The sequence below is a fragment of the Mobula birostris genome, chromosome 29 (assembly GCF_030028105.1).
Source record: "Mobula birostris isolate sMobBir1 chromosome 29, sMobBir1.hap1, whole genome shotgun sequence".
In the NCBI taxonomy this organism is placed as follows: Eukaryota; Metazoa; Chordata; class Chondrichthyes; order Myliobatiformes; family Myliobatidae; genus Mobula; species Mobula birostris.
This window is the reverse complement of record NC_092398.1, coordinates 13,062,198-13,083,355: the sequence shown is the minus strand read 5'-3', so window position 1 is coordinate 13,083,355 and position 21,158 is coordinate 13,062,198. Positions and strand designations below refer to the sequence as shown.

Sequence of the window (21,158 nt, the reverse complement as noted above, 5' to 3'; positions counted from 1 at the left end):
CGCAGCTTCCCGGCAATTGCACTTCACTTTTACAGCTGCGCTCGTACAAAATATTGTAGCTGCCAGGGTGACCTAGAATCTATCCCTCCTGAATATTCTGAAGCATGATTATGATTCTGTGAAGGCATTACTACTTACCCTCCCCCACCATTATTTTCACAGTGCCCACAATCTTGCTTTTAATTGGATAAATGCTAATCCAATCATAATCAATGTTGTAGCAAGGTTGGCTGTTGACATCAATATCATGACCAGCAATCTTTTCATTTCAATCCCACTGAAACCTCAACTTTTATTTTAAAAGCAACAGTTGCAAGGCGATTGCCATGGTGATTTGAGGGAGGAATTACAAACGATTGCTGTCAATTGAGAGAAAGGAGCAACTGTTCATGTGAAGAGAGGGCCCTGGTCAGAAAATCTATGCTGCACAGAACTTACTGAGGAAATGCAAAAAAATGGGTGATGAAAATCCATCAGAAATCGGGGCTCTTAATGAGAAAAGCTCCAACATTACCCCACTACAACCCAGAATTCACAGCCCTGCAACTTTTGACTCCGGGCATTTTGGAAACAGGTAAATCTCCTTTTCTTCTCTTGTTATGATCTGGATGCACTGTCTGAGAGGACGGAGGAAGCAGAAACGACAGTAGCTTTTCACAAAGGAATTGGGTGTGTAAAAGGGGGTAACAGAAAGAAAGAGCGCTGTGGAATGGGATAACTTTGATGACTCTTTTAAAGAAGGTGCATAAGGCGCTGAATGGCTGTCAAGTCAAGTCGAGTTTAGTGTCAGTGAGATACAAGTGCAATGGAAAAAAGCTTGCTTTCCACAGCATCAGTTTTAGACGACACTCAGATTAGAATATATAGTACATAAACTATTACCAGACAGTGAAGAAATAAAGATTTGTGCCAAAAAACAAGACATTATTGCAAAACGAGGCAAGTCCATGCTTGTGTAAGAAGTGGTCTGTGACTTTTCCATCAAAGTTTTGTGATTCCCTGTCATACCAAAGAGACTGATGAACGTTGGGATTCTTTTAAGTGATAGTTCTTTAACAGGAAGTCTAAGCTCAGTGTGAGACAAGAATGTTAGCTCCACATTGATTACTTGGAATGAAAGTGTCCTCAGAATATTCTAGACCTAGTCATAGTCATAGTCATACATTATTGATCCCAGGGGAAATTGGTTTTCGTTACAGTTGCTCCATAAATAATAAATAGTAATAGAACCATAAATAGTTAAATAGTAATATGTAAATTATGCCAGTAAATTATGAAATAAGTCCAGGACCAGCCTATTGGCTCAGGGTGTCTGACCCTCCAAGGGAGGAGTTGTAAAGTTTGATGACCACAGGCAGGAATGACTTCCTATGACGCTCAGTGTTGCATCTCGGTGGAATGAGTCTCTGGCTGAATGTACTCCTGTGCCCAACCGGTGCATTATGTAGTGGATGGGAGACATTGTCCAAGATGGCATGCAACTTGGACAGCATCGTCTTTTCAGACACCACCGTCAGAGAGTCCAGTTCCATCCCCACAACATCACTGGCCTTATGAATGAGTTTGTTGATTCTGTTGGTGTCTGCCACCCTCAGCCTGCTGCCCCAGCACACAACAGCAAACATGATCGCACTGGCCACCACAGACTCGTAGAACATCCTCAGCATCGTCCAACAGATGTTAAAGGACCTCAGTCTCCTCAGGAAATAGAGACGGCTCTGACCCTTCTTGTAGACAGCCTCAGTGTTATTTGACCAGTCCAGTTTATTGTCAATTCGTATCCCCAGGTATTTGTAATCCTCCACCATGTCCACACTGACCCCCTGGATGGAAACAGGGGTCACCAGTACCTTAGCTGTCCTCAGGTCTACCACCAGCTCCTTAGTCTTTTTAACATTAAGCTGCAGATAATTCTGCTCACACCATGTGACAAAGTTTCCTACCGTAGCCCTGTACTCAGCTTCCCTTGCTGATGCATCCACCTATGGCAGAGTCATCCGAAAGACCTGGGTGCGCTAGTTAATGCATTTACTGCTTATCTGCTACTGTAGTTTATTGGCTTACTTTTTTTTTCGTCATATCAACAGATATTTGTTGGGGGCAATCTTTTAAAGAGAATGGGTACTGCCCAGTTCTGGAGGGAAGACGCTTCTCTTCAGGAAAATTAGCTTGAGGTGCTCAAAGCTCCAGGGGTCCAAGTACATAACTCCTTGAAAGAGGCTACACAGGTCAATAAGGTGGTTAAGAAGGTTTATGGAATACTTGCTTTTGAGTTCAAAAGTCAAGAGGTTATGTTGTAACTTTATAAAACTCTGGTTAGGCCACATCTGGAGTATTGCGTACAGTTCTGATCACCCCACTATAGGAAGGATGTTGAGGTTTCGGAGAGGGTACAGAAGAGGTTCACCAGAATGTTGCCTGGTTTTGAGGGCATGTGCTATCACGAGAGGCTGGTTAAACTTGGGTTGTTTTCTCTGGAGTGCCGGAGGCTGCGAGGAGATCTGATAAATGTTTACAAGATTATGAGAGGTGCAGATAGAGTGGACATAGAGTAGCTGTTTCCCAGGGTTACAATGTCTAATACCAGAGGGGCAAAGGTGAGAGGGGGTAGGGGTTCAAGGGGGATGTGAGGGGAACACAGACAGTGGTGGATGCCTGGAATGCACTGCCTGGTATGGTGGCAGAAGCAAATACATTAGAGGCTTTTAAGAGGAGTTTGGATAGGCATGTGGATGTAAGGAAGATGGAAGGATATAGACATGGTGTAGGTAGGAAGGATTAGTGTTTGTGTGTTTTTGAATTGCTTTTTAGCCAGTGCAGCACAACATTGTGGGCCGAGTGGCCTGTTCCTGTGCTGTACTGTTCTGTGTTCTATGTTCTAAACTACTACGGAGTTCAGGGCAGGCATCCAGCAGGGAGAACAGATGAAGGGCTACGTCTTCAACACGTGGAAAAAGAAAGTTTGCAAAAAGTATTTTATTTCACCTGGGTTTTTCCAATTAGCAGAATTTGTTGCCAATTTTTCAGGTTCAAGTGGATTTTAAGTGTTGTTCTGAATTAATTGCGGTAGAGCACACAGAAAGGACCAAGCAGCCATTTACTTATCCCAAGGGTTGGGAGTGAAGTTTATGAGTGGTAGACAGATTACTATGAGATGAGCCAACAGAAAATTGTGAGAAGTATTAGGCCTGAAGTACTTAGACAGTGTTGCAAACACTAAGAGCATAAGACGTAGGAGCAGAATTAGGCTATTCGGCCCATCGAGTCTACCTAACCTTTTCTTCATAGCTGGACCATTTCCCTCTCAACCCCGTTCTCCTACATTTTTCCTGTAATCTTTCACACCCTCACTAATCAAGGAGCTATCAACCTATGCCTTAAATACACCCAATGGCCTGGCCTCCACGGCTATTTGTTGAATAAGCACTGTAGCTGAACATATACACAGCAACACTTTTTGAATGGATTCTCTGTCCTTGAGATTGGCAAGTATGGTCTACAAAGTTGCCAGAACCATCCTATTTGTCGTCTGACTTTTAGAATAGGTTTATTGTATCTTCATTGTCATCATCATCATCATGTGCTGTGTCATATGACTTATGGTCTTTCCATGACCACGATTGTTCTTGGCAAATTTTTCGACAGAAGTGGTTTCCCATTGCCTTCTTCTAGACAATATCTTCACAAGCCATGATCAATACTCTTCAGAGATTGTCTGCCTGGCATCAGTGGTCGCATAACCAGGACTTGTGATGTGCACCAGCTGCTCATATGACCATCCACCACCTGCTCCCATGTCTTCATGTGACCCTGATTGGGGGAGGGGGGGCAAGCAGGTGCTACACCTTGCCCAAGGATCACCTGCAGGCCAGCAGAGGGGAGGAACATCATACATCTCCTCTGGCAGAGAGATATCTCCACCCCGCCACCCATTTTAGAAACTGGCCCATTATTCGAAGAAATGGGGCAGGAGGATTAAAATTTTAGATTCAGCAGGTAAAGGTCACTCTTGAAAGTCTTTGGAGCCCCCTGTCATAAGTTTGAGACAGATAAAGAGGCTGAGAAGAACGATTGTTTATCCAAACACCGGCAGATTATCAAAAAATGCTGGACTACGATTTGCTGACGGTTACAAGTTTGAAGACTTTGTACCTCTGCTGGGAGCAACTGGCTCTCCAAATGGTGGAAGTTCTAACACCAATTTCATGACGTGTGGGTGATGATAAACCTGATTCTGATATGGGTCTCCACTGTGGACTGAGAGCGGGAAGGGGGCAGGGAGAGGGGAATCATGGTTGGGAAAAGGGGAAGGGAGCAGGAAGTACCAGAGAGACATTCTGCAATGATCAATAAGCCGGTTGTTTGGAATCAAATGATCTTGCCTGGTGTCTCAGGGCTGGGTGTGTCTGCACCCGCGCCACCCGTCCCCGCCCCGACCCTCCTCTGCTGCCTGTTCCAAACCCATCCCACAGTGCTCCTACCTCGCCATTCCCAACATCCTTTGCTCGCATCAGATTTATATTTACATTTACATTCGCATTCATTGTTTGGAGTTTTTTTCCCTGTTTCGCGGATGTCTGTGAAAAGTAAGAATTTCAGGTTGTATACTGTATACATTCTCTGATATGAAATGGAATCATTAAACCCTTGAACCAAGCTCGCTCTCCGCTCCACATTGACAAATACAGTACTGTGCAAAAGCCTCAGGCAGCTAGCTACATACATGTTCTGTACGACAGGTTGCTGACCAATACTCTTTATGCATCCTGTCTCACGATCCTATCAGACTGGCAGTAAATGATTGATCTGCACTGCCAGTAAAATCGGCACTACTCTTGTCCTAGTCTACTGACGTACCAAGGTCATGATGTTTGTCATGGTTGTAATTAAACATTGGAAACCTACAGAAGCGCAGAAGATTAGCAATGCTTGGGTTTTACACCTAACAAAATAGACCTTAATAACTTCACGGTTACTATGGTGGTGGAAGTAGATATATTCATCATCATCATTGTGTGCCATGTCGGGCGATCATGATCTCATGACCATGATTGTTCTTGGCAAGTTTTTCTACAGAAGTGGTTTGCCATTGCCGCCTTCTGGGCAGTGCCTTTACAAGACGGGTGACCCCAGCCATTGTCAATACACTTCAGAGATTGTTTGCCTGGCGTCAGTGGTCGCATAACCAGGATTTGTGATATGCACCAGCTGCTCATACGCCCATCCACCACCTGCCTCCATGGCTTCACCATGATCAGAGGAGGGCTAAGCAGGTGCTACTCCTTACCTAAGGGTGACCTGTGGGCTAGCGGAAGGAAGGAACCCCTTGCACCTCCTTTGGCAGAGATCTATCTCCACCTTGCCACCTTGTAGCTACATTAGGGACATTTAAGAGGCACTCAGATAGGCACATGGGTGAAAGAAGAATGCAGGGCCATGTGTGAGAGAAGGATTAGGTTGATCTTAGACTCACTTAAAACATCACAGGCCAAAGAGTCTGCAGTGTTCTGTGTTCGAAATTTGTAAGTTTGCTGAAAACGATAATCATCAAAATTTTTGATTTAGAAGAACCCTGTTGGTCAAGTCTTCAGGCTGTTCATTTGGCCTTTCTCTTTCCACCAATTTAATCAATAAAGCAAAGTTGTGTTCTATTTTGTATCATTTCTTAATGCATGCATTACTAAATGACAATAAAAGAGGACTGCGTGTCTTCATAATCTATTCCAGTTATTAATCTCCCTAGGAGCATCTCCTCTACAAATTTAGAACTTAATTTAGACTACAGCCACAAAGATGGAAAAAAAAACACATTTGACAAAGTACCTTATTACGTGTTTGCCATCATTGCAACAACTTGATTTGATGGGTCTGAATATTATTCAAATTTATTGGAGGCTAATCCATGACGCCTGAGTTGTTCTTCCAGAAAGAAGATGGGCTACATCACTGGGATCCTCCTGATTATCACTGTTATTATTAGTGTTGGAGCAATTATGCATCTGACCAGTGGATGTACGGCCTGCGAGATCCATGAAAACACCGCAGTGGCATCCGATGCAGCACGGTGTTCTAGAATTGGCAGGTAAGCCACCGTGGTTCTTCATTGGAATATTGGAGAGGCATCTGTAATGCATCAAAATCCATGTGTTTCTCGGTAATCTTTCAGTGAAAAACATGATGAAGTGTCACCTTGGTTAGTTGAAAAGTCTTGGATGTGGATGTGCTTAAGTTACTTTCAGTTTCAGGGGAATTGGCATGAGAAGTGTATTGCTTAAGCCAAAGTTGTAAAAACACTGTGATGTGACTTCACATTGAAATCACACACCCCTGCCTGTACCACTTGTTTACGCCCTGAACTGCCAAGCGCTACACCCTGCCAGAGAAACCGCCCCAGAACCGCAGAACACAACCACGCCATTTTAATTCCTCTGGTCCGTTTCACCATCAAGTGAAATCGTGGCCGACTTGTAAATTAACCGTCATTGAGCCACATCACTTGGATTACAAATATTTCTCAGGTTTAAAAATTAATCAGTATCATCCACCATTTGCAAAGAGAGCTCAAGGGGTCTTGTATCCAGAATGAAATGTTTCTGAACTTTCCTCCGAAGAGACCTGACTTGATCGTCTAAAAAGTTCAAAGTTCAAATTAAAATTTATTATCAGAATATGTGCACGTCACCACGTGCAACCCTGTGATTCTTTTCTGTGGGAGTATGAAATAACAGGATAAAGAGTCCTTACATAAGAAAATAAGAATATAAGAAACAGGGCCAGGAGCTGGCCATCTGGCCCATTGAACCTTCTCCGCCATTCAATAAGATCATGACTGATCTGGCTATGGACTCATCTCCACCTACCAGCCTTTTCCCCATAACCTTTAATTCCCCTACTGTGCAAAAATCTATCCAAAGTGAGATAATTAGTCATCTGCCTTGATTGATAGATAGATACTTTACTGATCCCAAAGGAAATTACAGTGTTACAATAGCATTACAAGTGCACAGATATAAATATTAGAAGAGAAGTAGGAAGAATAAAACTTGAGTTACCACCGAAAGTCTAACAGGAGGGGGTCATCACTTCCCCGGCTATAGGTTCACTCTTTATGGAGCCTAATGGCCAAGAGTAAGAATGAGTTACTTTGGAGCAGCGCAGTTGTCTTAGTCTATTACTAAAAGTCTATTACAGTGGGATCAGCACCGGACTCCGGAGCAAAGGTTCCCGAGTTCCAATCCAGGTCGGGCCACCCCCGAGCACGCTTTCCATCCGTGCTGGGTTGAGTGTTGAGCCAGCCACTCGGCCTGGTAAAAAATACAAGGGTTGAGTCAGGAACGTTCAATACGTGACCCAGTTAATCCTGACACCATGTGCCAGACAAGAATGGCTGAATGTCTGGTACGACACATTTAAAAAAATCTATAAGTGCTCCTCTGTTCAGCCTAGGTGGCACGCAGAGAGTGAGAAGCATTGTCCAGAATTGCCAGGATTTTCTGTAGGGTCCATTGTTCTACCACAGCCTCCAGTGGGTCCAGTCTGACTCCTATAACAAAGCCAGTCTTTCTAATCAGTTTATTGAGCCTGTTGGCATCACCCGTGTTGATGCCATTGCCCCAGCACACCACCGCATAGAAGATTGTACTGGCAACAACGGTCTGGTAGAACATGTGAAGGAGAGGCCTGCATACTCCAAAGGACCTCAGCCTCCTTAGGAAGTAGAGGCAACTCTGGCCCTTCTTGTACACAGCCTCTGTTTTCGTGCTACACTCAAGTCTGTCATCCAGGCGCATTAGATGAGTTTAATGATTTTATTTATTTATTGAGGTGCAACGCGGAATAGGCCCTTCCGGCCCTTCGAGCCATGCCACCCAGTAATCCCCCGATTTAACCCTAGCCTAATCACAGGACAATTTACAATGACCAATTAACCCACCAACCAGCACGTCTTGGAACTGTGGGAGGAAACCCACGCGGTCACGGGAAGAACGTACAAACTCCTTACAGTCGGCAATGGGAATTGAACCTGTTCACTGAGTAGTGTTCGAGTTACCTACCCTCACGTGGATCTGGTACAAGACTCTTTAGATTTCACTTCAGGGTCAACTCAAGTTTTAAAATCTGATTTAGACTATACAAGATTAGAACCATTTTGCAATGATACTCAATTTTAAATATAACTAAATCCTACCACTTCCCATAGTTCCGAATTCAGAGGGCATCAAAATGAATAAAATTGTAGCCATACCTTTCCTGTCAATGCAGAGACCATCTCCCGGTTTTGCCCCAGGACTATAATTTGAATAATTTTATGAGACTTAAATGGGAAAGGGATGGCCATTGTAAACGTCTGCAGGGAAGCGTTATAATTGCTCTTCTGACATTAAGGCTGCTATTCATGTTCCCTGCCAGTGGACCAAGGAGAGAGGAAAATGTATGTCTTTTGAAATTTGCACTTGCGTCAGGAGCAAAGAGGGTTTACACAGCTTTGTAGGAAAAGGTGGAAAGAGGGCAGATTAATTGGATAGCTCTTTCAAAATAATGAATACAGTCATATTGAGTCAAATGCCTCTTCCTGCACTGTACGATTGCTCCTTGACCTTTGCATTTCTGTGTGGTTGCAGAGACGTCCTGATGTGGAACGGATCAGTGGTTGATGCGACCATTGCAGCTCTGCTCTGCATTGGACTGGTGAACGTCCACAGTATGGGAATCGGTGGAGGGCTAATCCTCACAGTCTACAATGCATCTACTGGTTCACTTCTCATCATTGAATGTTTCCCTCTTGTTTTGATTCTCTCATGCTTTTTTTTAAATGAACTGATGTTATATAAAAGGAGTAAAATGTAAAATGGAGGAATATGTGGGGGAGAGAAAAAACAGCTTTATTTTTAACACACACAAAATGCTGGAGGAACTTGGCCCAAAACGGCGGCTGTACTTTTTTCCATGGATGCTGCATGGCCTGCTGAGTTCCTCCAGCATTTGTGTGTGTTGCTCGGATTTCCGACATCTGCAGATCTTCACTTGTTTGAGCGTTACTTTTAGCATATTTCACTCGCATTGCTTCATTCCTTCTTCCCAACTCAGCAGAGTTTGCTTCCAACATTGCGTGTGCTGTGAATTGTACAGTTCTTTGGAACATAGAAGAGCACAGCTCAGGAACTGGCCTTTTGGCCCACAATGTTATGCTGAACCAGCTAAAAAGCACCTAAACACTATCCTTCCTACCTCCACCATGCCAAATATCCCTCCATCTTCCTCACATCCATGCGCCTATCCGAACATCTCTTAAAAGCATCTAATGTATTTGCCTCTACCACCATACCAGGTAGCACATTCCAGGCATCCGCCACTCTCTGAGTGAAAAAGCCTACCCCCTCTCACCCTCAATGCCACCCTCTGGTAGTAGACATTTCAACCTAGGACGTCCACTCTATCTACGCCTCTCACAGTTTTGTAAACCTCTATCAGATCTCCCTTCAGCCTCTGGAGCTCCAGAGAAAACAACCCAAGTTCATCCAGCCTCCCCTGATGGCATATGCTTTGGCAGTGTTCTGGTAAACCTCCTTGACACCCTCTCCAAAGCCTTAACACCTTTCCTATAGTGGGGAGAACAGAGCTGTATGCAATACTCCAGATGTGGCCTAACCAGAGTGTTATAAAGTTCCAACACAACTTCTTGACCTTTGAACTCAGTGCCTCGACAAATAAAAGTAAGCATTCCATCAGCCCTCTTAACCATTTTATCGACCTGTGTACTGAAGTGCATTTATGCACAACGTTATCGATTGGCTCTGACTCAAACGGCGGCTGTCCAGACTGGAGCCCATTGGGATCTGTCTTAGTATCACCTTGTGACCAATTTACCTACTGACCCCTATCCGTTTGGGATGTACGAGGAAATCGGAGCATGCAGTCACTCATTCCTGATGGTGGCAGTATTGATCCTGCTGCTGTAATGGCATTACGCCAAGCACTACTCTACCACGCCGCCCCCAAAACCTATTGGGTGTGGGTTGGGTATTACCTTGACGTTGCAGTTATACCCAGCCAGATTTCAAGTGCTTTTACCTCTGAGCCAGAAGCTTGTGGGTTCAAGTCTTGCTTCATGAAAAATCATGATGATGTTCCAGTGCAAGACTGAATGGACGCTGAGTTGTTCGATTGTGCCATTTCTGGATGTTCTCTCTTGGGCAGACATAAAAAGCTTGAATGGCACTCTTTTGAAGAAGAGGTCAGGAGTTGTACCTCATGTCTAGCCAAGACTTGCCTCTCACTCATTATTAGTAAAGCATGTAATCTAAGCATTATCACATTATTGTCTGTGTGAGCTTGCTGTGTATAGATTGGTTCCTGCATTTCTTGCATGGTAGAGTGGCTGCGTTTCAGATAAACTTTATAGTACCACACGCAAAAGGCTATGACTCAGCAAGTCAGGCAGCATCTGTGGAAGTTAATAAAAAGTCTATGTTTCAGGCCGTGACTCTTCTTCAGGACTGGAATGGAAAGAGGGAGATGCCAGAATAAAATTTTGGGGGGTGGGTGGATGAGGATAGTTAGAAGGTGATTGGTGAAGCCAGGTGGCTACAAAAGGTAAAGTGCTGGAGAGGAGGGAATCTGATAGGAGAGGAGAGTGAACGATGGGAGAAGGGGAAGGAGGAGGGGCAGCACTTGGTGGGGGAGTGATAGGCAGGTGAGAAGAGTTAAGAAGCCAGAGTGAGGAATGGGGGGGGGGGGAATTTATTTTACTGGAAAGAGAAATTGATATTTATGCCATCACGGTGGAGGCTACCTAGATGGAAAGATGGAATATAAGGTGGCGCTCGTTCGCTCTGAGGGTGGCCTCATCTTGGCACAAGAGGAGGCCATGGACCAACGTGTCAGAGCAGGAATTAAAATGCTTGGCCATAGGGAAGTTCTGATTTTGGCGGTTGGAGCAGAGGTGCTCAACAAAACGGTCCCCCACTTTACGACGGGTTTCACCAATGTAGAGGAGGCTGCGTCAAGAGCACTGGACACAAGAAATGACCCCAGTAGATTTACAGTATACATTATATATTTTATAGTGTATAAAGTGGCTTGGAATGCCCTAAAAGTGTGGTGAAATCATGCTATCAATTCTGGTTCCTATTTTTATGAAAAATAGCAGCTGCTACTACGTATGAAAGACTGATTTGTCAGAAAATTTATGAGATTGTGTCCTTACCAGTCAAAAACAAAATTGACCCAGTCTAGTTCCAGCGTCCAGCACAAAGTCCTCGTCCCCTGCAGACCACCTCTCAGTGAATGCACATCCCAATGCTTTTCGAATGTAATGAGGGTCTTTCTGTCTACCACCTTACAGGCAGTGATTTCCAAAGATCATCTGAAAATGTTTCTGTCCTTTCCCCTCCAGTCCTTTTCCCAATTATTTTAAATCTCTGCTCCTCGATTTTGTGTCTGACTCATTTCACTAAGAGGAAGCAAAAGATCCTTTCTCTTCCATTTGGGTCCTGCGTAGTTGAAATAAAATCACTGTTATAATGTGGGAAACTTTCAGTGAAGTCCCCTCTTCATGGAGTGATGGCATAATGTTCAATAGTGATGTAGAGCTGGGACACGCGATAGTTTTATATAAAGCTCCTTGGCAGTGGTCGCCCATAAAATGGGAGATCCTAGTCTAAAAATCTTTCCTTGACAAGCTTGGAAATCGTGGAGGAAAAGAACACGATTTCGTGGAGAATCAGGGAAGTGTTGGCTCAGAGGAACTGCAGGACATCCACGTTGGGGCAGGAGTTGGAAGGGATGTTCCTAGCAACCAAGGTCTGCAATCACACAGAAGTCCTACTAGAAGGAAAATTAACATGTTCAGTTGCTTGGAAGTGCCACAGGTCAGACTGGAACACTTCGTTAGGTGAAGTTGAAAAGGGTGACATTGTAACATCGCAGCTAGCATAACACTTTACAGTAGCAGGGCTGGGGGTTCAATTCCCACCACTGTCTGCAAACAATAGGTACCTTCTCCCTGTGACCATGTTGGTTTCCACCGGGTGCTCTGGTTTCCTCCCACATTCCAAAGTTGTACGGGTTGGGCTTAGTAGGTTGTGGCATGCTGACTTGTCACTGAAAGCATGGTGACTCTTGCCGGCTGCCCCCCAGCGCATCCTTGGACTGTGCTGGTCATTGACATAAATGATGCGTTTCACTGTGTGTTTTGGCATGCATGTGACCTTTAACCTCAGCACTCCCATTGAGACTTGCTTCATTGTGTGAGAACTGAGACCTTTACGTAGAATAAATTTGTGCTAATGATGCCCAGAGGTCTTGGAGAAAGGAATTCAGAAATAGGCTGTTTGGATATTTCATAATGTTCGAATGCACAGCACGCAAAAACATTGGTAGAATTCCTTGCGTAGGGTATTAGAGGAACGAGTGGTGAACGGTTTTCTGCTTGAGATCATTAAGGGTAGCATGTTCGCATGAATAAAAGAACTGATTACAGGAGATGGGATGTTATGTTGAATTTGTATAAGATATTGGTGAGGCCGAATTTGGAGTATTGTGTGAATTTTGGTCACCTACCCACAGGAAAGATATGAATAAAGTTGAAAGAGTACAGAGAAATTTTACAAGGATATTGCAACGACTGGAGGCCCTAAGTTTTATGGAAAGACTGAATAGATTAGGAAATTATTCCTCAGAACGTAGAAAATTGAGGAGAGATTTGATAGAGTTATTCAAAATTGTGAGAGGTATAGATAGGGTAAGTGCAAGCAGGCTTATTCCACTGAGGTTGGGTGGGACTATAATTAGAGGTCATGGGTTAAGTAGGAAAAGTTTAAGGGGAACATGAGGTGAAACTTCTTCACTCAGAGGGTGGTGAGAGTATACAAGTGGTGCTTGCAATCTCGATTTTAACGTTTAAGGGAAGTTTGGATAGCTTCATGGATGGTTAGGATATGGAGGGCTATGGTCCAGATGCAAGTTGATAGGACTAGGCAATTTAAATGGTTTGGCTCGGTCTAGATAGGCCAAAGGGTCTGCTTCTGTGCTGTAGTTTTTTATGACTCTAACCGCAACTACCTAGTCATCTCACATGACTGACAGCTCTGACGTTGAAGAAGTCCCTCAGGGCTCCACTGATGTCAGCTTAATTTGAGAACTCGGATTCTGAAGATGGGCATGAACAGAAAATGCATTGACATCAAGCTGACAGTGTAATTTTACATGGAATTAGATTGAAGTTCCTTTCTTCCTGACTGGACATTAATCTCTTCAATCAGAAAGAAAGGAAATTCCATCTTGGTCTGCATATTCCGTAGTCTGCCTATTAACGAGTCATTGCCAAAAGCAGCATTGTAAACAACAACAAGCTTCGTTGATTGTCTCTGATTGAGGACACAAAATAATGCAAGAGGAATGTAAATCCATTAATATTATTGAAATGTGTAAAAGTGATAAATCTCCCCTTGTGATTTAATTCAACTTTTGTTAATATAATTTTTTTTTCTTCAGGAACTGTTGAAATTATCAATTCAAGAGAAGTGGCTCCCGAGCAAGGCATTCGCAGCAACGAGGAAACAGGTAAAACATAAGATTCAGAAGCGAGGCACAGTTAAACTATAATCGGTTCAGTGATGCACAAAATAATTACAGCTCAGGGCGCCTGAGTTCGGAGCTCATTTCTGGCGCCGTCAGGGAGGAGACTGTACGTTCTCCCCGTGTAACCATGTCGGGGGGTTTCCTCGGGCTGCTCCGGTTTTCTCAAACCGCCCAAAGACGTACCAGTTAGTAGGTTAATCGGTCATTGTAAATTGTCCTGTGGTTAGGCTAGGATTGAGTAGGTGGGTCACTGGCTCAGAAGGGCCTGTTCCACACCATATCTCTAAATAAGTAAATGGAGTGATAATGCTGGCACATGGCCAAGTGGTTAAGGTGTTGGTCTAGTGATCTGAATGTCGCTAGTTCGAGCCTTGGCTGAGGCAGCGTGTTGTGTCCTTGAGCAAGGCACTTCACCACACATTGCTCTGTGACAACACCAGTGCCAAGCTGTATCGGCCCTAGTGTCCTTCCCTTGGACAACATCGGTGGCGTGGAGAGGGGAGACTTGCAGCATGGGCAACTGCCGGTCTTCCATACAACCTTGCCCAGGCCTGCGCCCTGGAAACCTTCCAAGGCGCAAATCCATGGTCTCACAAGATTAACGGATACCTAAAATAAAATGCTTTGGGATTGCAGTTAATACCATTCTCAACTGTATATATGAGGAGGTGGCTTCTGCTCCCATTGTTATGTCAAACACAAGGTAAAATACATTATGAACCTGGAGGAACTCAGCCGGTCAGGTAGCATCTATGGAAAGGACTGAAACCCTTTATCGGAACTGGAAAGGAAGGAGGAAGAAGCCAGAATAAGAAGGTGGGGGCAGGAGAGGAAACAGTTCCAGCTGGAAGGCGATATGTGAAGAATAGGAGAGCAGCAGAGGTCATCGAGGGGGAGCAGTGAGAAAGGGTCTCGCTGAACTGCCATTGAAAAGGAGATTTCTTCTTCTTCGGGGTAGGCATCTCTTGAAGAGACTTCACAGTGGAGGAGAAAATGATAAATTCTCAAGAGATGCTGTAAGTCCAGAGAGACGCTCATTAAACACTGGAGGAACTCAGCAGGTCGGGCAGCAACTATGGAAGGGAACAAAGAGTCGGCGTTTTGGGCCGAGACACTTCATCAGGACCGGAAAAAGACGAGAAAGAAGCCAGAATAAAATGTTCTTGCAGTGCCATTGATCCCTCATTCGAAATGAAACCACTTTACAGTCCCGCGCAAGGTTTCAACCCAATATCTCAACGTCCCCTTTCCTTTGGCAGATGCTGTTTGCCCTGTCGTGTTCTTCCAGCAGAGTGTCTGCTGTTGTTCTACAGAAATTGTATATGGATGAACACAATGAACAAGAAGAGACCTCATTCCTTTAGCCACTTATATAGTGCATCTTTAAACTAGAGATTGCTATTAGCAGTGTGTCATAGTGCTTTACGTATTTAATAGTTTACAAACAGTTGAAGGATGTTGTCAGTGCAGTTTTTATTGAATACCAGGTTATTTCTGACAACTTTGTTGGTTTGGTGTCTGAGCATCCTTGACATCTATTGTTCATTCCCAGCTAAGATCACTGGAACAAGCATCATGGGTAACTATTAACCCCTCAAGCCTGCTCTGTCACCAGGTAGATCATTGGCTGAGATACATTGATCTCAAGTCCAATAACAATTGCTGTGGTATATTTTTCTCATCTACAAAAACACATAAATAACTAGCTATATTGATGATAAACATAAGTTGCACCATATATCAACTTTTGAACCTGTATTAGTGAGGAACACAGTAGCTTGTTAAACTTTGAATTTTCCCCACAAGATGTTTCCTTAGGAACCACTGATTGGCCTTGTAATGAATTTCTACATCTAGGAAGTATATGGTGCTTTAATTACTCATTGTTAAGTGGACTATAGAGGGTATGTTTCATATATTTAGAATAATTGAGATATGTCTCCTAAACCTGTGACCTCTCTACAGCAGAGGATGAGGGCAGCAAGACCATGGGACTGGCATCACCTTCATTTCTAAGTTGCACACTATCCATTTGTTACTACGTTATGTGCCGTGTCATATGATATCAGCGATCATGTTCTTTCCATGACCATGATTGTTCTTGGCAAATTTTTCTACAGAAGTGGTTTGCCATTGCCTTCTTCTGGGCAGTGTCTTCACAAGAGGGAGCTAGGGCTTTACTCTTTGGAGAGAAGGAGGATGAGAGGAGATATGATAGAGGTGTACAAGATAATAAGAGGAATAGATAGAGTAGATAGCCAGCACCTCTTCCCCAGGGCACCACTGCTCAATACAAGAGGACATGGCTTTAAGCTAAGGGATGGGAAGTTCAAGGGGGACATTAGAGGAAGGTTTTTTACTCAGAGAGTGGTTGGTGCGTGGAATGCACTGCCTGAGTCAGTGGTGGAGGCAGATACACTAGTGAAGTTTAAGAGACTACTGGACAGGTATATGGAGGAATTTAAGGTGGGGGCTTATATGGGAGGCAGGGTTTGAGGGTCAGCACAACATTGTGGGCCGAAGGGCCTGTACTGTGCTGTACTTTTGTATTCTACTTTTCTATAAGACTGGTGACCCCAGCCATTATCAATACTCTTCAGAGATTGTCTGCCTGGCGTCAGTGGTTTCATAACCAGGACTTGTGATGTGCACCAGCTGCTTACACAACCTGCCATGGCTTCACATGACCCTGATCGGGGGTGGGGGGGAGCTAAGCAAGTGCCACACCTTGCTCAGGGGTGACCTGCAGGCTAGCAGGGGAAAGGAGACGTATCTCTACTGTGCACACTATCCCGTCCTGAAAATAAATTGCCATTCTTTTCCCTGGGCTAATTCCAGGATATCCACCCAAAAACCTCTGGGATTGCCATCACACTACTGAATGAAACAGTCAAAGAAGATGGTACAGCAGAGCTCCCTAACTAATGCTTATGGATGGGCACTGAATATTGGCCTTAGCAAAGATGCTCTCATCCTGTAAATTAATTCAAAGGGTCACATGTAGCCATACAGCCTACAGGAGTTCAGTAACTGGGAGAGTGTAGTATTCATCAACGTATCAAACATTGGGCAGCGGTGTGGAGATATGTCTCCGCCAAAGGAGGTGTGAGGTGCTCCTTCCCTCCACCAGCCTGCAGGTCACCCTCGGGCAGGGTGTAGCACCTGCTTAGCACCCCCCCCCCCCCCGCTGATCAGGGTCACATGAAGCCATGGGAGCAGGTGGTGGATGGTCGTATGAGCCGCTGGTGCACATCACAAGTCCTGGTTATGTGACCACTGACACCAGGCAGACAATCTCTGAAGAGTATTGATAATGGCTGGGGTCACCTGTCTTGTAAAGACACCGCCCAGAAGAAGGCAATGATAAACCACTTCTGTAGAAAACTTTGCCAGGAACAATCGTGGTCATGGAAAGACTATGATCGCCCACGTCATACGACACTGCGCATTATGATGATGAAGACCAAACATTAGTGGAAGCATTAAGTGAATATTAAATAAATAATTGAACTAAACTATGTAAAAACAGTTTGAATACCACTTTTTCTCAAATAGAAAACAGGGATGCCTAATCTTCATAAATATTTAATACATGAAAGTTACATAAAATGTGATCACTTAATACCTCAGAAGCCATCATCCATCACTACGAGGTCTCACTATTGTGTTCGCAGACTAATACAATCCTGCCTAAACTTTGGTTCTAACTTTCTTTGAATTGTAGAAGTAAGTTGTTCCTGAGCCAGCTCTTTGAAAGAAGAATAATGAAAATCAGAATGGAGTGCAGATCAGACATTCATGATCCAAACAGACATTTGACACAGAAACCTCCAAGAGGTCAACAACTTTGTTGTGGGGTTAGGTGCCTCAATGATCCAGAGAGCTATGTTGGCTGGAGACAGGGCTTTACATTTTGGCTCTTGGTAGGATCAACCATGCCAAGCAGGTCAAAGGGTAGAGGCCAGACTAAGAGTAGTCCACCGGTCCTCCAGGTTCGGAGGTTCAGCTGAGGGCTAACAGCCCTGACCGGTCAAGAGACAATTGTTACCGAAACAGCAAAGAAGGCTTCATTGCTGCCCTGAATACCAGTGGCATAATGGGCAGTAACTAACTAGTACTTGGTTCATGGCACCTGTTAGGAAACGTAAAAAAAATGTAGAACAAATGTATTATGAAGAAAAAGAAGTCTACAGAAAGCTTTTCATTGATTAGAGAGTTTTCACTGACTGATCAGTTCCCTTTCAATATCTGATAGGGTGGACCTCTTTTAAAACAATGTTGACCCACACTTATCAAGACCTCCACAAAAATGCTGCCCTCTTCAGCCTGGAGTGTGGAAATCTGTTAGTCTTCGATGAACGTTTTCTAATTTCAGGCAAAAATGCTTCATCTACTTTCATATTTTCCCCTAAATGGTCATTGAAATAGCAAAATAGCTGCATTGAAATAGAAACTACCTGCTAATACCCGCCAGGTCAGACAGCATCTGTGGAGGGATGAACCAATTCAATGTGTTAGCTTGATTCCCTTTCATCAAAACTAAGAAAAGTTTGCTGGAAAACAACAAGTTTTGAGTTGCAGAGAAATAGTGGACTTGGGAGGTGGGGGTGTGGTGTTAGGGTTGTGGTTAACTCTTAAAGGGAGATTTATTGGTGATGAAAGAGGCGATGGTGTCAGATTTCAGAAGGTAGTGAATAAAGAAGAGAGAAGGGGGCTAATTAGGAAGAAACTAATAATATCTTAAATTACTCCAAGATGGAAATGTTTGAGAATATTTCCATTGGCATTCAGTGTCCGTGCACTCCACTCTTTCACAGACCATCTCTTTTTCTCTCCCCCCCCCCGCCCTCTTTCTCTGAGAATTAAAATTCATTTTATCTCTCATTTTTCCCAGCTTTAGGGAAAGGTCTGATTCTCTCCCTTCAGAAGCTGTCCGACCGGCTGAATACTTTCAGCATTTTCTTTACTTTCGGATGTCCAGCATCTGTAACTCAAAGTACATTTATTATCGAAGTATGTATGCAGACACAACTCTGAGATTCGTCTCCTTTCAGGCAGCCATGGAACAAAGAAACACCATGGGACCCGTTCTGAGAAAACATCAAACACCCTACATGCAAAAAAAACACACCCAATGCGTGTAAAGACCATAAGACCATAAAATTCAGGAGCAGAATTAAGCCATTTAGTCCACCGAGTCTGCTCCACCATTTCATCATGGCCGATTCATTTTCCCTCTCGGCCCCAATCTCCCCATTTCCCTTCATGCCCTGACCAAGAATATAAGACCATAAGATGTTGGAGAAAAAAAAAGGACATTTTGCACGAATGGCAAAAAGCAAGTGAACTACTCGTTCAGGCATCAAGTACTCAGCTAATCACATGTTTGTGAGTTCTTTATGGACGTACCCTGTTTGAACCAGCAAGCCTTGCATCTGACGGAACCAAAAGTGTTTCTTCAGCCAACAAGCTTGATGCCAAGCAGTGCATTTGCTATACTCTGTGTCTGGCCAGGGTTTCATTTCAAGCCAACAATACCCAAGCAGCTCAGAACCGATGCCGTAATACAGGTATCTCCCTGCTGGTCAGGATCAAATTGACGCCCTTCAAAGGACAGCAGGGCTTGGAGACTGAGGTGAAAATGAGGGAACAGTTGCTGGGAGGCTCACCACCCTTGGGGGGCGGGGTAGTAAAACTACTCTTAAAAGGTAGAGAAGATTCTGCTGACTTAGAGCATAGAACAGTACGGCACAGAACAGCACTCACAACGCGCTGGAGGAACTCAGCAGGTCGGGCAGCATCCGTGGAAAAGATCGGTTGAAGTTTCAGGCCGGAACCCTTCGTCAGGACAGCACAGAACAGGCCCTTCGGCCCACAATGTGGTGCCAACAATTTGACCTACTCCAGGATGAGTATTATTGCTTTATGGATTAAAATGGTGGAATGAGAAATGTCAAATGAACAACCTGAAGGCTTGACCATCATGGCTTCTAAATCAGAAAAGGGGAATGCTTATTTATTTACTGACATACAGCCTTCCAGCCCTTTGAGCCATGCCACCCAGCAGTCCTCTGTTTTAATCCTAGCCCAATCGCAGGACAAGTTTACAATGACCAATTAACCTGGCAACCGCTAGGATTATGGGAGGAGCCCCACGCGGTCACGGGGAGAACGTACAAACTCCTTACAGGCAGCGTCAGGAATTGAACTTGGGTCACCGGCACTGTGAAGCATTCTGCTAACCACTATGCTGCCGTGTCACCCTTTGATGGCGATCCTTGTAACAAATGGACAAATTTAGAACATAGAGCTTAGAACAGTACCGCACAGAATAGGTCCTTTCAGTCCACAACGTCATGCTGACATTTTAACCTAGTGCAGGATAAATCTATTGTTTCCCTCCCACATGGCCCTTCATTTTACTTTCCTTCATTTGCCTGCCTAAGAGTCTCTTCTATGTCCCCAGTGTACCTGCCTCCACCACCATCCCTGGCAGTTCTCTCTGTAATAAAAAAAAAACTACCTCTGAATTCCCCCGCTATAACTTTCCTCCGATCACCTTAAAGTTATGCTCTCTCACATTAGCCATTTGTGCCGCTGGGTAAAAGGCACCAGCTGTCCACTCTTTACACTGTGTACCATCTTATACACCTTGTACTCCTCGTATGCTTTGTGAATTTGCTTTGTTTTCTGGCTGACCCACCACACTTTTACCATCAAATGTCATTCCTTTGAGGCCGAGCTTTCACAAACTTGACAGCAGAAGCATTTACATCAGCACTTGCATGGGAAGGTCGGAACATGTTGACCTTTGTAGAAGTGAAATGGGATCTCATTTACAGAGGATTCTGGAATTTCATTAATACTTCAAGCAGGCTTCAATTATCGGTGCCTGAAAAGAACACGGTGACCTGTCTCTTTGACTACCATCCAACAGCACTTGCATCCAAGTGATGAAGTGTTTTGAGAGGTTGGTGATAAAACATATCAACTCCTGCCTGAGAAGTGAATGGATTTATTCTAATTTGCCTCCCAGAGCAACAGGTCCACAGCAGATGCCATTTTATTGACTCTTCAATAAATTCTGGAGCATCAGGACAGCGAAGGTACATACATTAGTATGGTCTTCATTGACTACAGCTCAGCATTCAATACTGTCATCCCCTCAAAACTAATCAATATGCTTCAAGTCCTAGGCCTTATTACCTCCTTGTGCAACTGGATCCTCAATTTCCTCACTTGCAGACCCCTGTCAGTTCAGATTGGCAGCAATATCTCCTCCACAGTCTCCATCAGCACAGGTGCACCACAAGGCTGTGTGCTTAGCCCCCTGCTCTACTCGCTTTAGACTTCTGACCGTGGGGCCCCAATGCCATATTTAAATTTGTTGACAACACCACTGTCATTGGCCGAATCAAAGGTGGTGATGGATCAGCGTATAGAAGGGAGATTGAAAATCTGGGGAGGATTATAGACTTCAGGAGGTGAAATCCCGAGATCTATGATCCATTCCTCATTGGGAACCAGAAGTGGAGACGGTCAGCAACTTTAAATTCCTCTGCGTTATAATTTCAAAG

At 44.2% G+C, this 21,158-nt stretch overlaps 1 protein-coding gene across 6 annotated transcripts in view; it reads left to right on the top strand.

Annotated features, from left to right (window-relative positions):
- The first annotated feature begins 226 nt into the window (after positions 1-226).
- LOC140189937 (glutathione hydrolase 1 proenzyme-like) overlaps positions 227-21,158 on the top strand; it is an 87,298-nt gene continuing 66,366 nt past the window's right edge. For 5 of the 6 annotated variants that reach the window (XM_072246303.1, XM_072246302.1, XM_072246304.1 and 2 more), the window contains exons 1-4: positions 227-574; positions 5,927-6,082; positions 8,622-8,752; positions 13,495-13,563. In XM_072246303.1, the coding sequence (XP_072102404.1) occupies positions 456-574; positions 5,927-6,082; positions 8,622-8,752; positions 13,495-13,563 (475 nt within the window). In that variant the 5' untranslated portion in view covers positions 227-455. Of the gene's footprint in view, positions 575-5,926; positions 6,083-8,621; positions 8,753-13,494; positions 13,564-21,158 lie in introns of those variants that run through there. The other variant, XM_072246306.1, reaches the window with a different exon arrangement.